The following is a 15261-nucleotide window of genomic DNA, read 5'->3' on the forward strand; positions in this document are numbered from 1 at the left end:
TTATTATTATTACTAGTTTCTTATAACCATTAGATTTTTAAGTGCTTTTTAAAATCACACCTTTCTCCATGAAAAAAGAGTAATACAATTTAATCTTCATTCTAATTAAAGTAATACAATTTAATCTTCATTGCAATCAAATATGACAGTTCAACATGAGCTCTAGAGTGACTGTACACTTTCTAATAGAAATCCTTGTAAATATTTTTGACTATTTAAATAAGTATTTTACCTTAGTATGATGCACCCTATGTCTTCGATCAATAGTGACATCTCCTCTTTGCACCGGTGAAGACACTTCTGACCTGTAGGTGCGCTGTGGGGAATATCCTTGGAAACCAGCTATTGAACCATGGGAAGGTGAGGTGGGAATTGAATGCATTGTCTGATCAGAAATATTAATCATAGTTTTTGGGCTACTTAAAGTACTGTGTCTAGTAAGAGTTGTTTGCTTATTGTAAAACTGGCGTTGCTGCCACTCATAGAGCTGCCACATAGTGTCGTCACGCATCGACCTTCGTTTTTCCTCGGCTGTTACTGCTCCCATGGTTCTGTCGTAAGTTGAAGGTGTTACACTACAGATGCTTTCTGGCCTTACTTTGCTGTTTCGTGGCAGTGTTCTGTAGCCTTCTGGGTACCGTGGTAAAACTTGAGGTCGATGGCTTGGCATATTCCTTGGTAATGTCTGATAGGAGATTATGCTGAAACACAAATTTTCTTTTTATTAGTGGACAGTGTTAATATTATGGCAATATCAAGTCATTCAATACAGATGAGGTTTATCTACCTATTACCTTTTTTGAGTACTGCAAGTGTCATTTTAAAAACATGCAAAAAATCAAGATGATTAAAGGATCACCTATCTTGATTGAATGCACTGTAGCAGCTGAAACTGGATCCCATCTCTGATGAAATACTTAACTAAATTCAAATGTCATCTTTTTACCAGTTTAATAGTCTAGTGATGACAATTATAGATCAAGTCTGTTCTATATGCTAGATAGGTCCATTTTTTTTACGCTTATAATTTCTGTACTGTTCCAAATATAAAGCCCTCTTAAATAATCATTTTCAAAAGTGAGAAATTTTCCTGTTGCTTATCTAATAAAGCCTAAAGCAATTACTATGGATATTAAATACGCATTTTTAACAGAGTAAGAGAAAATAGCTGTAATTGTCAGAGGACAGAATTGAGGTCATAAACACAAATAAGGATTCATTCAATCCTTATCTAAAATTCTGATAAGTACAACTTAAAGCCATTTTCTGCTGATTGCATCTGTGACAGATACTTGCCTAAAGACAACGAAATGATCTCAGATTGGACACGATGCAGCCATCAGAGGGCAGCAGCTTCCAGCTACACCCTGGCAAGCCTACTTCAAACTGAAACCCTGGTACCACAAGGCAATAGGATCTGAAGTCAGTTCTGTGTGACTTCTGTGCCACAAGCACATTAAAGAAATGATGTAGGGCAAAAGGCAAAATAAAACAACATTATGTATGTTAGGTACTTATGAAATAACTTAAGGAAATTGATGATGGTAAAAAAACACTTTTCATTGAAAATAGCTAAACTGAGTATTTATAATCACCTGTATCATTTTGTTGATGAAAGCTGATACAAAAAGCTTTACATGCAAAGTCTGCTACAGTTTCTGAAGCTTTCCAAGAATTACTGAAGTATTATCTCCATTCTGTAGGTTGGGCAGCTTTCTAATATCACAGAAAATTTACAAAAAACGGAAAACGGATTCTCAATCCTGCTCTTTTGTTGCAAAACCTAGCTAAATGCCTCTACATTTCTTCACACAATGTATTATTACTGATAAGGGTTTTTCTCCATCTCCATACTAGAAAAAAGCAACCAGGACACTTCTAAGTTCAATTTCAAACTTTCAAAAATACAATTTTAGCTGTTCACAAACGGGTGTGGCAAAGTCTGATATTTTCCTGCAGATGGCTAGTAGCTAGATATGCTTCAGTCAGTGAAGCTCCTCTTCTATTTTATTAAGGGCACAGTAATCCTGCTGGATTCTTTAAATATCCGAGACAACCTGAAGAAAAGCTGCCCGAAGTTCTTAATACACAAAGACTGCAATTTAAAGTCTACATGCAATCAATTACGTGTATTCTGGAACATTTAGGAAGGTGACATATCCATCATTTATTACCAAATGAACAAAACTGTAAGAAGTCCGACCACCTCAATATTAAACCTTGGTTTACATTGTTTGATTAAAAAACCTACAATTGATTCACCAATGTCCTCTAGATACTTGCAGAAACAACCTTCCAGTCAAATCCAAAACTGGAGAGTATTGCAGCTTGCCTGGCATGCAAAATGACTTTCACAGTCAATCAGGCAGTCATGCAGACCATGATGTTGCAAAATATTTCTGCAAACACCATCATAAATAGCTCACCACTTAGGATGAGGTTTACATGGGCAAGGTGAGGAGATGGAGGTTAAACCCTGGATTAGCAACAACAAAACAACACATGTGATACCATGCAACCTCTCCTCTGTATTTTTCACTTTTCAGGAAGACTACTCACTTTTCACCAAAGGTGTGTTTTGTTTTGTTTTGGGTGGAGGAAAATTAACCCTATCCTAGCTGAAACCAGGATATTTACTCATGACTGGCTTGTTCAAAATTCATTCCATAAAATAATACTAAGTAGAATGATTTTGTCTTTAATAAAACATACTGGGTTTGTCCTCCTTAAAGCATCGGTTCTCTTTCAAAACTATGTCTAGATCCATGGAAGTGGCAGATAACTTCAAGAATTAAAACATGTTACCATCATTCCCATTAATTTCTGAGGCAGTCAAATTACCAAGTAGACAGCCTATTCTGAAAAATCAGTAGTTTTACAGTGAACCCTCTTCATTCCAGACTGAGGATAGCTATCAGCTCTTATTTTGTACATAATTATTTAATTGAACCTCTCTTTGCTAACACTTTAGTACTATTAAAGTCCTAATTTTTGTTTTTCCACAGATTCAGCTTGGTCCTTCATGATTTCTCTGAACATAGAGTTGTATTAGAAAGCATTTTTGTTACAAGTCAGCAACTTCACCCCATAAAGTCAAGACTACTTTTCTCAAAAAACGAAGTAATGAGTTTAACAGGTCTTACCACAGCCTAATTATTCCCTCACCCCAAACTTTAATATAAACTGGAGCTTCTTCCTACTCTCAGTCACCAGCTTCAGTTGTATTTAAATTTCTGTCTCCAGACAGAATCTGACAAAAACAAAACCAAAAAAAACCCACACATTTTGAACACACCACTACGCATTCCAGTAATTATTCAAGGCCACTTCCACACAAAAGTAAAGAAGACACCACAAGGTCAATTCTTTTTCAGCTGCTAGCTTTATGTAGAGTTACAGTTCAAAGTAGCTTGTGCTATCACTGCCAACCTTAAAGCAACAAGTGTTCTCTATAATCAAGAATAAAATATTGCTAATTAGTAGCATATTGTTAACAGTACTTCCTAGTACAATGAAATCAATTTTAGGGTTTTATGCTTGCTCACAACTGAAAAATGGCACAGCTATTCAAATCTCTATGGTTCAGATGCAAGTTTTAAAGTCCAATTTAAAAAAATTTAATTGCATCATAGAACTTTCTCAGTTCTAATTATATAAGCATGCATATGAAATATATGTTAGGTTGTGCAAGTCACTCTCTGTAGTGCAAATTTCAAACCTGATCAAACTATTTATGTTGAGTCCTTCATGAAACAACGCATTAACAATCCCTAATTATATTTAATGAAGGAGTAAATGCAGTGGGGAAAGTTTGAACCAATTTTGGCAAGTGTAGGTCAAACTAATGTAAAATTTTTGCTGTTTTGCAAAAACTGAAAAAAACAACAACCCCCATATTTTGACATTTGAGGAAAATAGATTTTCTGAACTTGGTTCTATTTGAAGCTCTAGTTCCCAGATCTTCAAAATATCTTCTGTGATACCATCTCCATTATTTCTAATCTAATGTAGCATTATTATTTTTTAATACTTTATTTCTAGAGCTTCCTGTTTGTAAGGCAGCCACAAAGCAGCGTCCCTATACTTCTGTCAGAGAAAAATTGCCATCAGCACAAAATTCAACATTGTCAGTCACTCACATGCAATTTTAAATGTTCAAGAATAAGCATTGGAGCTCAATATTAAAACTGGAAGGTATTTAATTTCACAAGGAACAAATTGCTAGGCATCAAGTTAGGCAGACTTCTATGACTTACTCCTACATAAAGCTTCTGTCTCTCTGATTAAAACCTGTTTAAAGTTTAAAAAATGCATGGAATATATTTAAGATTTTCGGATAAATATTAGTATAATAATTTGTAAATAAAAACACTGTAGACAGGGCACTTTCAAGAACAGACTTTAAGAAGGATTTTTTTTTTTTTTTTTTTTTTTTTTTTTTTACAATTTCTCTCTGCTAGGACAGAGATATTTCTAACACCCCAAAGGAGTATCTGGCCATTTGTATTTATTATTAATAGTTTAATAGTTTATTATTAATAGTTTAATAGCTTAATAATTCAATGTTAATAAAAGACAAACAAGAAATCTGTTCTGAGTGGGCACCCTGGTCCTTCTTACAGAGCACAGCAAATTATTTACTTACATAATAGGGACTGAAAGATAACATAACTAGCCAGGGTAGAAGTTTAAATATTATTTGGTAGAAAGACTACTTTAAAAAAACAAAAAACACAAACACATAGCACTTACCCTCTTGCTTCTTCCTCTTGCCCTTTTCCTCTTTGTATTTTAATCCACTGTTCCAACTGCAGCATTGAATTAGTTCTCTGCATAACTCGTTCAGACTCCATATGTGATTGAATTGCATTGTGCTGCCCTCCATCTGCAGCATCTGCCAGGACAACTCCAATGGCTTTATTCTCAGACCCATTTAAATGAACTGGTCTAAAGTGTCCAGCCTGAACTGTGCTTATGGGTAGAGTCCTGTATTCTGATCCCAAAGTATTTAGCTTTACACTGTTAATTTTCGTTAATGGTTTATCTTGCCCAACTTTCTGAAATCCATATTTTTCAGCTTCCAAAGCTTTCTTCTCTTCATTTTTGTTCGCTTCTTTGTTTTTCTGGTTATTCTGTGCCTCTGGCTTAATTAGCACCCGATGGTTTGAAACATTATTGGCCTCTCGAGGTGGTGTATTTTCAGTGGTTAACTTCTCAACTCTACAAAGGAGAATATATGACGTTATAATATCAACAAAACATTCATTAAAAATAATAATATTAATAATTAATAAGTGAATCCCTTTCCTGTATACCAGGGTTTTTCTGGTGGTCACTATCCAGATATTTTAAACTAATATCTTGTCTTTGAGAAAAATGTCCAGGACATGTTTTCCCAGTCATCACTGGTAACTTCCTTCCCTCCACCCCCCAGATTCTTTTTCTTTGCTGTTTTAAAAACATTTGTAACATAGTTTTGTTTGTTTGTTTTATAACCAGCTTTATATTAATCCCCCTTCACAAAACATGCACTAAAAAGAGGAAATAAAGGAAGAGTCTGAAAAGTGTATGTTCAATTCCCAGAGGGCTGGACATTTAAACAGTAAAAATATTCAGTAGTTATTCAAGAGCCAAAGCTTCCAGATGTCAACAGCCTTAAATTCAGACTATTTTTACGTCCATCTTTAAAAATGGTAGCAGATTACACTGTTGACTAGCTTGTGATTCACAATACCACTGCATTTAACATATAACGATATCCTTTAAAGAAAACAAACAACTTTTCATGGTCACTCACATCAATTAGGTTTCTCTGGTATGCTATCACTTCAGCTGTCATATATTTTAAGGAAAATAACTGTGGCTTCCCTAATTTTAGGGGAGAAGACAGCTGCTGACTAAGGGAACTGCACCACAAAAACAATGGTATTTTTAAACAGCTACTGCTTTACGGTACTTACACAAGTAGTCAATGCACATAATTTTATTAACTAATGTTTCAAAAACGTCGAGAAACTGCATCTTTTTCAGCACAAAGACATGATCTTAACATCCAGCTCTGACAACGACATTTTTTATTTCCACTTATCCGGAAAAAACAAAACAAAACAAAAAAGCTGAAACATATTGATCAACATTTTTGGGTATGAGATGAAAGGTGAAGAAAAAAATGTTTTAAATGTATATCTTTTTATAAAATGAAACTAAGAACAAAGCTATTTTAAGACAGTGTCAGACCAATCTTTCAGACTGCATGTTTTGGCAACGTTATTCATCTTTACAGTTTTGTCCAGTTCAAGTGCCTCATCCATTCGCAGAGGCCATCACATATATTTAATTGACCAACAGCAAATGAATGACTACTCCACTGAAAAGTGCTCTAGTTCCAGATAAATACAATCATAACAGTAAGCATTTTTGCTTACCCAATCTTGAACATAAGGCGAAAACGTATAACAAGTCTATATAGCTTAAAAAACGTGTTGGGGAAGTGAACTGCAAACAAGCCAACTACTTGAGACAGAACTCTAGTATATGTATAAAGGAGTTAAGACTGTAAGGTCCTTATGTTATCTGCTGTTAATGAAGTCGGATACTTAATTTTAGATGCATCTCCCATTATCAGTGTACTCTTGCTATGAATTCTCAGTGATACAAAGGGAATCAAGAACTCATCTTGATAACTACACCATTTCAAACAAACAGCAAGACACCAATGTCTGTTGCATATGGTACGTGAGTTAGTGTGTGAAATGCACATGTACTTTGTGTGCATTTCATACTGTGATACTTCACATGTGTATATGAGATGTGATTTTCTGGGCATTTCTGACACAGCTGTGATGATCCCAATGTCTCCTAGGTATTTCACTATAGTATGAAAGTCCTATAAAATTAGTTCTATTAATGTAAGCAGCTCAAAACAGTCTTTTTAAAAAAAATATTATCTTCTTCCAGTGATTATTCCTGAGCTGCTGACACAAAAGTGTGTACACATCAAGTGTATTGCAAACAAAAATATTCACATCAATGACCTAAAACATATATCTCTGGCTACTTGTATCAGCATTATTTTTAAACACTATTTTTTTTTTCTTGAACAACATTATTGAATGAAAAGGCTAGACGCATCTGGTGCTTTTTCATAGCAGAAAGGGGAGGCTAAAATTTCAGCCAACAATAGCTTTTAGAGGAAAAAAACCCTTGATGTAGAACCAGTTTTTACACAGACGTACACCTAATCCATATTTTCTATAGTTTCCAAGTATCAGCAAAGAAATACTATGCTAATCTCCTGCTATGCTTTAAAAGTGATTTTTTTCCCCCAAAAAAACTTTAGAGAGTTGTCAAGACCCAAACATTTCTGACAAGGTTCCTCCTTAAGGATATATAAAGAACAGGATCACCTCCTTATTCCACCTCAAAACTGTACTACCTAGTGATGTAACATAAGATAAAGGAACTTCCCAAGAAAAAAAGTGAATTAAAAATGCCATTTCCTGCAATTATCAAGCCAAAAGGGATAATAAAATTTAATCTTTTAGCCAGCACTCAATAGTTTGCAAATAAATTCTAAGTAATACTTCGGGAATAATCCCAAATACAGGTAATATTATATGTAGCGTGCCTTAATCTACCCCCTTACATAACACTTTATATCAATCTGCCTCAGTGTGCTTTACTGTAGAGAAGCAGTAGACATTTTATGGATGGAGAAACTGTGGTGCAGACAGAGTATGGCATCCCTAAGGACATTCATCAGATAGGTGGCAAAGTCAAGGCTTAGCATAGTGTTCTATCCATGTTATCATACTTCTCACTGTAGATCTTAATTTAAAAAGCAATGAAAAAGAAAACCACATAATTGTTTTTCCATACTACCTATGTGCTTTATCACTTGTTACTATGGTTATATGCAGCAGAGCCAAGCATTTCTATTTGACATCCTTTCTGATGGTGCAGTGGCTGAACGACTGATGTTTGAATCGATAAAAATAGACTTTTGGGCTCACCTTCAACTTTGTGCATCAGATCAGTCAAATCAGTGTAAGCAAGAAATCTCTTTCAATAGCAAATTTTCCAAGAGGGAAAGAATTATCAGAAACTAGAATGTAAATCTAAGAAATATAAATCCATATTTATTTGTCTCCATTTTAGTATCCGCCTCTCAAAGACATTTAACAAGACTCATGGGGTATTCCAGAAGGATAACAGAGAAAAAGAGAGAATGAGCATCAAATACATGTGTTTTGGCTTATAAATTGCATTCAGTATAGATTTCTACTAGAAAATAAGTATGGAACAGTAACACAGGAAAAGTACTAATTTTAGCTCTTACAAACAAATCTAAAAGAATAAAATGGATGGGAGGGCTATGTAATCAATTATCAGATGGACATGAGGACTGCAAATGTACCAAAGCCAGCTAGAGACACTTAAAAAGAAAAAGCCATGTTTTTCAAACAGAGCACTGTCAGTGAACCCCCACTGTGGATGCTGTTATGCTAACAAGTGCTTTTTTGGCAGCTTTGCTTATTCTGTTCAGGGAGAATAACTACTAGGAGAAAAAAAAAAAAAACAACAGTTCTTAGTACATGCTGCATCATTCAGAAGAATGAATGAGGGCTCTAGCAGCTGACACAGTACAGGAAAATCATGCTCAAACCTAAGAGTGTAAAGAAATCAGCATTTAGAGTAAAATGATGGTTGATGGACATCAGCATCCACAAGCACAAGCAAACAATCAGTAATCAGACAACTTGACTGGGGTCTGCAGTGTTACAGCACTGAATGAATAAAATGTTCTGCTAATCCAGAGAGGTTGTTTGAGGCTGTATTTTGAGTGATAAGCTTAAGTTGTTCCTCACTGATTACAGTATTTGTTGCTAATGATTTTGATAAGTTCCTCAGTACATTATTAAAATTGAATTTACTGCCTAAGTAAAAAAAAAAAAAAAAAGTGTAGTAAGGCAGAATTACAGTCAATAGGACCAATTTGTAATTGTCCTTTCCCACAGTTATATGTCATAAGGGAGTTTTTCTACTGCAAGTTTCAGTTTCAGATCAATTCTAAAAGAAATGGTTGTATTTTTGTCACCTCATTTCTATATTATGTTGCTCATTATATGTGGAAAGAAATAATTTTTTATGGCAAACCATGCAAAAGAAACCCACAAGTTATTTAAAATATTTGTTTTTTCTTTCTTTCCCCCTCTAAGAAAATCACAGGCTCAGAAAAAAATCAAGACAGATTCTAGCTCTGAAGTTATTTCAACCTGAAACATGCCATTTGACAAACTCTTGTGTTTAAATGGTCAGAGTACCATAAGCATGGAAGTCCTTTAACTTCTAGATTAAAAGAGCTATACCTATAACAATTCTGATTTATTACTGGGCAATTTATATTAAGCACAGAAGAGTTCCTTGATGTCAACTTGCATAAATATTTAAGAAAGTAAGCTCCTAACAACTCCAACAATTGTATCATAAGTAACTTGGTCTGTTAGAAAACTGTATTCAATATAATGACAGAACCTCTATGAAAGATAGAATTGAGAAACAAAGGCACTAGCTGATTTTTTCTTCAACACAAATCATTTATTCTTAAAGCTACTTGCATGCCAAACTCTATTTTACTTAAAGATGAGGTAATATGATACTTAATACTTAACAGAATTGTACAGTATTTCTTCTGGATAAGATCATATCCTGCTACACGGTTAATTTTAAGAATTGGATTGATAGCCAAAAGATGGATTCTTTAGAAACAGATGTCTGAGGGATTTTTTCCTTATTATAGCTAACAGACATGAAAGTGTTTAGAGACTTCAAATAGTTTTGAAATGTGTTCTCTCTCAAGTAATTATTTCAAGACTACTAGCAAATTTTTCAAATAGGTCAAATTTCTTCTGTTCATTTTTTTCCTTCCTGAATTAAAACAACAGGATAGTGTTACAGAGATGCTTTTTGTGTTTCTGTCACTTGTTTTGTCTGTTAGTAAGCTCATTCATCTTGATAACCAGGCAGGAAACTTCAGATTTCGCTGCTGAGTGCTTTTCTACTAGTTCCATGTACTACACTGATTCACCAGGGACTAAGATAAGCAGCTGAAGCAATGCAAGTCAGATAGCAGGAGCATGTAGCTGGATGAAAAGCATTAGATAAGTTCAGCTACACTGGGAATCCCCCCCATTTGCCTATACGCTATCAAACAGGCAGACATCAGTGCTGAATAGGCACTGCAGCTGAAAGAAGGAGATACGTGCGTGACCAAATGTTTGTGGAGGCTGGAATACCCTTAATTGCAATGGACTGCACATTGGTTATTATAAAGCAATCATGGAACCGCAGCCTAGGAAGAATGACGATCCCATAAAGCTGGACCAAAACCCCAACACAAGATTACTATGCATCTTGATAGGCTCTACGGCAGGAAACATGACTGGACAGCTACATTAAAAACCAATAAAAAAGTGAATGTTTACATCAACAAAACTTGTGATTGCTTATGTTCAAACAAATACCACAAGTAATACTGTAGCATTTTGTCCATATATTTGAATTCACTAAGCATGTTCTATACAACATACAGAACTATTACATAAGACTACAAAGACACTTATTAAAGAGGTTCTGTCAGAGATGTACCTTTTTCCAATTATTTTTTTCTACTATAGAGATGGGCTTTCACATGTTCAATCTTACGTTACTGCATACCTCAAATGAAGGTTCTTTCATGGGTTTAGAAAGATTCAGAATGACCCACTTTAGTATTACTACCCCTACAGAGTGTTTATATAATCAAGACTTTTTTTTTTTTTTCAAGTTCGGTGGGTCTGATTTGGGTTAATCATCTCTCTGTCTATAAGCTACCACAGCTATCTGCAAAACGTTTGCAATGAAAGCCAATCCAGAGTTTTAAATTAAATGTATTATTCCCTAAGTGAAATAACATATTTTGTTAAGGTAATCTCATTGCTTTAAATGCAATCTCTTTTAAGAGCTCTAAATTGAGAAGTTAAAAGGTGAAAATGCTATTATCAAAAAAGTATCAATGTTTGCGCTCTTATCTCACTCTTGCTCATCCCTTCCCCACATCATCTATTGTTCCCAAACAAGAGGGGGGGTTACAAGAGACGAAGAATAAAACATGTGTATATACAGTATGAAATCTTACATCAATTTTATAACAGTAATCAGACCTACCATTCCTCATTTCTAAAAGCTGAAATCTTTTATTTTCAGCAATTTGGGGACAATAAACAAGATAGCTGACAGACTGAAGCATGTGTTATTTTTTTCTGAACTATAGAGAACAATGTTATTCCTATTAATCTACTTCACTATGCTATCCAATGTTAAGAACAAAATACTTCATATGATCTCTACCTATTCAAAGAATATTACAGTAGACAGCTAAGATTTCAACCTTTTGCTTAAGATTTGTTACTAAAAGATTGCACAGGCACCAATTTGGAACTGTTACTTGTTTACTTTTATCTGTCTGAAAGTCCCACAAATTGATGTAAAGAAAAGTTTCATTATATTTGACTGAGAATCTCTCAAAACATGAAAACATCTAAGATTAAAACTATCTAATCATTCTGCATCCCATTTAATACTTCTGTCAGCACCATATCAGAACACAGGATACAGAAATGATGCAAATGAGTTAAATAAGTTTAATGTGCTCACTCAAACAAAAAAAAGGTATCTTTTCTGTCTTTAGCATCTATGTCTATGGAATTTTATTTTATTTTTAAACTTAAGAGTTCTTAGCATTGCTGCCACTTATTTAACTCCAACATGGCAGGAACCAGCAGACTGCAGAAGTAGATCAACTGACAGCAGCTATCAGCAACAATTTCTATGCCATCAATAATGAGGAGCTTTTACATTTTGTATTGACGAGGTTTCCATTATAAATGCCATGGAGCTGACCCAAGGGACCACAATCAGGGAGAAAATGATTTTTCTGGATAGCCAGCAGCAGGTAATATTCCATTTCTGAGAACACAGGGCTTTCAGTGATGACTCACTTTTTATTGTCAACACTGGGGTACATAAAAGAAAAGGCTCCAGAACAGGTAAGTATAATTTTAATGTTTGCTTAACAACATAAAAGAATGTGCAGACTCACAGATGCAACTGTTTAATTTGGCCAGAACCTACAACTGTGAATTTGACACTTAACACAGGTTTTAGCCAAAGACTACCACCATTTGAGCTACTGTTGCTCTTCAGTCAGGAGGGCAGAGCACATCAAACACATCTGAGCATAGTACTTGCCATTGTACTCCTGATGCCCCCGGCTAAAGGAACTAGTCTTCACCCCCCCCCCCCCCCCCCCCCCCCCGCATTCAAGGCATCCATATATGGAACATAATTCCAAAACTGTATCTAATATTGTTAAATTAGCAGGGAGTCTTCAATACAAGGAGGAATTATCTCAGACAATTGATGATCTATTTTAAGGTACACCCTTTCATTTAAATAAGTCAAAGTAAACACGTGAAAGAAGTACATTGTTCTACTGTTTTATCAGTCCACATTACCTTTTCACAGGCTCTGTCTGCACAAGTGCTGCATCTGTCATGGCTTTCATCCACAACTCCATTTCCTTTCCTGTATCTGTGCAGAAATAATACGTCCTCATGTTTGGATGAGCTGCCTGATTGGAAATGACATGGTCATTGCAATTAAAATATAAGATTCTGTAAAAGAAAAGAAAAGAAAAGAGGCAAATAATGTTATTATATATTTGCTGTAATTTCTTCTGTAATAAAATTTCTGAAAATAATATCAGAAAAAATACCAGAAGAAATACTTGTTATATTTCTTTTTCACTCCATTCATATCTCCAAAACAGCATCATACAATTTTCAATCATAGCCGTCTCTATATTAACATACCTGATAAAAGATCCTTAATTTTTCATTCTATTAAAAACAGCCTCAATTAATCATTAATGTAAGTTAATATAGTTAACATGAATAAGACTGGCATAGATTTTTGCCATCCTAATGATACTACAGTATGTTTTAATTTGGACTTACCACAGTAAATGATGTGCTGTTTAGCAGGTCAAATGAAGAACCAAAATGTGCTCATAAAACACAAAAGAGTGAAGAGAGAACATTTAGTGGAATGAGTTATATCATGATTATAAAGATTAACTATGAAACATCAGTCATAATAAAAAGTTTAAGTGATAATAAAACCTTATTTTTATGTAAAGTTACCTTGTACCTAAATAACTAAAAAACTTTCATTAGTGGCTAAGTCTAGAGATGGTTGTAGTTTACAATTCTAAAACATAACACAGCATTTAAGAGCAATGAACTAAAAATAAAGGACTAGCTGTATGCGATACTTATCCATTTTCTTATTCTAGTAATAATGTCTGTATTTACATCAGACTAAATACTTGAATACTCTGTTACTGTATTATGCAAAAGTTAATCTCAGAAGCTGTTTGTCAATCCTATTTTGCATCATAACTCAGTAAAATGAGTTCTCAGCACTAGCTTATTGTGTTATCAGAGAAAATTAAACACCCCAAAAATCATTCCCTTACCTTAAAGGCATATTTGCGGTTAATATGGTCCTCAGGAGAAAGCACAGATATCTGAAAACTAGGTAGAAGTATGCTACCTAGTATTCCTTCTTCTTTCTCATCTGTGAATATACATATTTTTTGATTAGAGAAACAAAGTATTTTGATATACAATACTCATATTCAATCACTTAACTGAAACTCTGTATTTAACAGTACATGATCAGTAACAAGATTTTACCTTGGAGAAAAATACATTAAAGAATCACAAAGCCAGATCCATTTGTTACGTAGGTATCTGTATAGTCTCATAAGCGTGTAGGCCCACAACAGTAATTGTGCATTCTGTCTCTGCCAACTCATGCCACATAATACATATCACACAAACATATACACTCCCCAAAACCTGCTCAGCACACCAAAATCTAGGCCATCAGAATATGGCCACCTTTATGCTCTTCCATCTTGGAGGAAAAAGTCAAAAAAACACCTCCTGAAATTGCCAATTCTGTAAAAGCTAAAGTATCTCAGCTACTTTGTAGCAAGCAACATGAGTAGCATTAACTAGAGTTTTTCTGTGAATCACTGTTTACCTACAGAAGACTTCAAAACTGAAAAGCAGAAGGAAGTTAAGACTAATTCAGTGACAATATCTGCAATCTGTTGTTTGCTTAGTAAAAAATTTGCACATCCTTTTAACTGTTCACTTATATCAGGCATATGAAGACGGGAGATTGTTATAATTCTCAGGAACAGTTAACACTCAATTACATTTGATTTGTCAGAATAAATGTATCAGACCACTTACAAGAAACAAGCAAAAAACCACCCTTTTCACTGAACCTTATTTTACATACAATTAAAAAAACTTATAAGTAATAACTTGACATTTTAACTGGAAGCCACAACCAGCTGTCAAATCCAATTATGCTTTAATAGAAGAATAATTGGATACAATTCTCAAAGTCATTCTTAATTTTATTTCAGACACAGAACTTCTATTCACAACCAGAATCTTAAGATATGGCCATATAATGCTTGTCTTAGTTGAAGACACTGCCCACAATAAATGACTATATATCCATGAAATTAAGACCAAATTTAGATATTCCGAAGTTTCAAACATAGAAAATTAATACTGCTACAATTAAAAGAATTGTGGGAAAATACATGTAAGCAGAACAAAAGGACTACCTTATATGTGGATTTACAAATCTTCCTTGTTCTGATCTGATCTACGTACTAAATTCTGAAAAGCCATAGCTTTCTTCTGTTATCCAGAATTGTAAAGCTCTGCTCAGCTATACTAGCATCACACAAGATGTTGGATGTAAAAATTAAGCTGTCTTGAATAGGTATTTAATTGAACTTAATATAAAAACATTTTGTATAAGATAAAGATACGAAGGGAGGACTTTCAGGTCTACTCAGAAGCATGCCTGAAACAATGATCCACCACTATTCCCTTATCCCCAAATATTTACTCCTTGCTAGACACACACAATGGAATATCACTGTTTTTTGCTGTGTCCCAGAATGAATGGCAAAGCTGGGGTTTTCTACTTCATTTGGACTGGTTTTGGGGGAAACTTTTTTTATTCTGCTGCTAGATTACACTTCAACTTGTTTATTGCACTCAGTAGTGCCATATAAAAGCATTAAGCATTTTTGTTCCACTAAACAGCTGTGTGTCTGGAGGTCTTTGG

At 34.5% G+C, this 15261-nt stretch overlaps 1 protein-coding gene across 18 annotated transcripts in view; it reads right to left on the minus strand.

Moving 5' to 3' along the window:
* Positions 1 to 15261, minus strand: part of PLEKHA5 (pleckstrin homology domain containing A5) — a 168138-nt gene that overhangs the window by 40621 nt on the left and 112256 nt on the right. For 17 of the 18 annotated variants that reach the window (XM_084537121.1, XM_084537110.1, XM_084537123.1 and 14 more), the window contains 4 exons: positions 13577 to 13677; positions 12555 to 12670; positions 4753 to 5220; positions 233 to 701 (listed from right to left, as the gene is read on the minus strand). In XM_084537121.1, coding sequence (XP_084393247.1) covers positions 233 to 701; positions 4753 to 5220; positions 12555 to 12670; positions 13577 to 13677 — 1154 coding nt within the window. Of the gene's footprint in view, positions 1 to 232; positions 702 to 4752; positions 5221 to 12554; positions 12714 to 13055; positions 13678 to 15261 lie in introns of all 18 variants that reach the window. The other variant, XM_084537113.1, reaches the window with a different exon arrangement.

This window comes from Aythya ferina, assembly GCF_964211825.1.
Source record: "Aythya ferina genome assembly, chromosome: 1".
Classification (NCBI taxonomy): Eukaryota; Metazoa; Chordata; class Aves; order Anseriformes; family Anatidae; genus Aythya; species Aythya ferina.